Source organism: Parus major, unplaced genomic scaffold (assembly GCF_001522545.3).
Source record: "Parus major isolate Abel unplaced genomic scaffold, Parus_major1.1 Scaffold563, whole genome shotgun sequence".
Classification (NCBI taxonomy): Eukaryota; Metazoa; Chordata; class Aves; order Passeriformes; family Paridae; genus Parus; species Parus major.
In genome coordinates this window covers 3,021-5,391 of record NW_015379451.1, presented here as the reverse complement: position 1 = coordinate 5,391, position 2,371 = coordinate 3,021, and the positions used below count along the sequence as shown (strand labels likewise).

The 2,371-nt window shown below is 64.8% G+C and overlaps 1 protein-coding gene across 1 annotated transcript in view; it reads right to left on the bottom strand.

The window, feature by feature from the left end:
* Positions 1–2,371, bottom strand: part of SLC22A6 (solute carrier family 22 member 6) — a 12,188-nt gene that overhangs the window by 8,250 nt on the left and 1,567 nt on the right. Inside the window, exons 2-3 of the mRNA XM_015616632.1 lie at positions 2,249–2,363; positions 1,448–1,616 (exon numbers count right to left, since the gene is read on the bottom strand). Of these exons, the coding sequence (XP_015472118.1) occupies positions 1,448–1,616; positions 2,249–2,363 (284 nt within the window). The remainder of the gene's footprint in view (positions 1–1,447; positions 1,617–2,248; positions 2,364–2,371) is intronic.

Genomic DNA, 2,371 nt, shown 5'->3' with positions numbered 1-2,371 from the left:
CCCACCCACCTGTTCTCCACCTCCTCGATGGTGTCGGGCAGCGGCGTGTTGAGGGTCTCGGGCAGGAACGCGGCCGCCACGGCCGCCACCACCGGGGCCACCCCGTAGACGGCGGGGGGCAGGAAGGGGTAGTACTCGTCCATCATCTTCACCAGCGGCGCCACGATGCCGCCCACGCGCGCCATGGTGCTGCCAAAGCCCAGCCCCGTCTGCCTGCGGCGCCAGGAGGGTCACGGGGGGCTCGGAGCACCCAGGGGGTGTCCGGGGAGGGGTGGCAGGGACCTGTCCCACCGAGGGGACGTGGGGCCGGGGAGGTACCTGATGGGGGTGGGGTAGAGCTCGGTGGTGTAGAGGAAGACGCAGTTGAAGGAGGCGGACAGGCAGCCCTTGCCGATGACGGCCAGCGCCGTGCGCACCGTCTGCAGCTCTGCGGGGACACGGGGACACCAGGGATTGGCCACCAGGGGTGGGGACACAGGGACACCAGGGCTTGAGCATCGGGGTGGGGACATGGGGACACCAGGGCTTGGCCACCGGGTGGGGACACGGGGACACCAGGGATTGGCCACCAGGGGTGGGGACACGGGGACACCAGGGCTTGAGCATCGGGGTGGGGACATGGGGACACCAGGGCTTGGCCACTGGAGGGGACACAGGGACACCAGGGCTTGGCCACCAGGTGGGGACATGGGGACACCAGGGCTTGGCCACAAGGTGGGGACACAGGGACACCAGGGATTGGCCACCGGGTGGGGACATGGGGACACCAGGGCTTGGCCACCAGGTGAGCACACCTCGGGCAGGTGGGGATGAGGCAGGGAGGGAGGATGTGGGGATAGGGACGTCAGTGGTTGGACAGGAAACACAGAGGAAGTCACGTGACAGGCAGGGGGACACTGGTGGCCAGAGTGATGGAGACCACACCCACCTGTGGGCACAAAGATGTTGGCCACGATGACCAGACCTGCCAAAAACAAGGTCACCACAAGCGAGAGCCGCCGGCCAACGTAGCTCAGGGACACGGTCACCACCACCTTGGCTGGGAAGTCAACGGCGCCGAAAATCACCTGGATGAGGTAAATGCTGACCCCAAAGTTCTGCAGGTCCATGGCCAAGCCGTAGTAGGAGAAACTGATGGAAAACCTGGAGCCAGGCGGGAAAAGGGGGACCTTGGGGTGACACCACCTTCCTGGGACAGGACAGGGGTGGCAGGTGGGGGAGGAGAGGGTTGGGAGGTGGTTGGATGGGTGGGTGGGTGTCCAGGTGTCCACCCTTCCATCCATCCATCTGTGAGTCTGATCATCCATCCGTCCATCCATCCATCCATCATCCATCATCCATCCATCATCCATCATCCATCCATCATCCATCATCCATCATCCATCATCCATCATCCATCATCCATNCATCCATCATCCATCCATCCCTCGCTCTTCCTCCTCCTCACCAGGAGTAGAGGAAGAAGCCGAAGAAGGGCAGGGACACCGCGAGCTGCAGCTGGCGCCAGTCGGGGATGGCGAAGGCGACGCCGGCCAGCAGGAACTGCCCGGCGGTGTAGCAGTACCCCATGAAGGTCCCCACCAGTGCCCGCATGTGTGTCGGCATCCACTCCAGCGCTGTGGGACACGGCACGTGGGGACCACCCGGGAGTGCCCACCGGTACCCCAGGGGATGGAGACACCACCGGGATGGTGCCCAGGGGACATGGAGACCACGGGGATGGTGCCCAGGGGACAGGGACACCACCGGGATGGTGCCAGAGGACATGGAGACCACCAGGATGGTGCCCAGGGAACATGAACACCACAGGGATGGTGCCCAGGGGACATGGAGACCACCGGGATGGTGCCCACAGGTTCTGGGAAGACACACAGGTGCCAGAGGACATGGAGACCACCAGGGCGGTGCCCAGAGGAACATGGAGCCCAGGACAGGTTCTGGGGGGACATGGACCCACAGGTGCCATGGGGACATGGAGGCCACCAGGATGATGCCTGGAGGACATGGGCACCACTGGGATGGTTCCCACAGGTTCAGGGGGGACACACAGATGCCATGGGGACATGGAGGCCACCAGGATGGTGCCTGGAGGACATGGGCACCACTGGGATGGTGCCATGGGGACATGGAGGCCACCAGGATGATGCCTGGAGGACATGGGCACCACTGGGATGGTTCCCACAGGTTCAGGGGGGACACGGAGCCCACCCAGGCGGGTGCCCAGGGCAGGAACCGGGGGGTCACGTACAGAGGGAGACGCTGTTGAGGACGATGCCCGAGAAGGCCATGCCCGTCAGGAAGCGGAACAGGCAGTAGACGGTGAAGGTGGGCGCGAAGGACGAGCAGGTGCCCATGGCGGCCATCTGCAGGT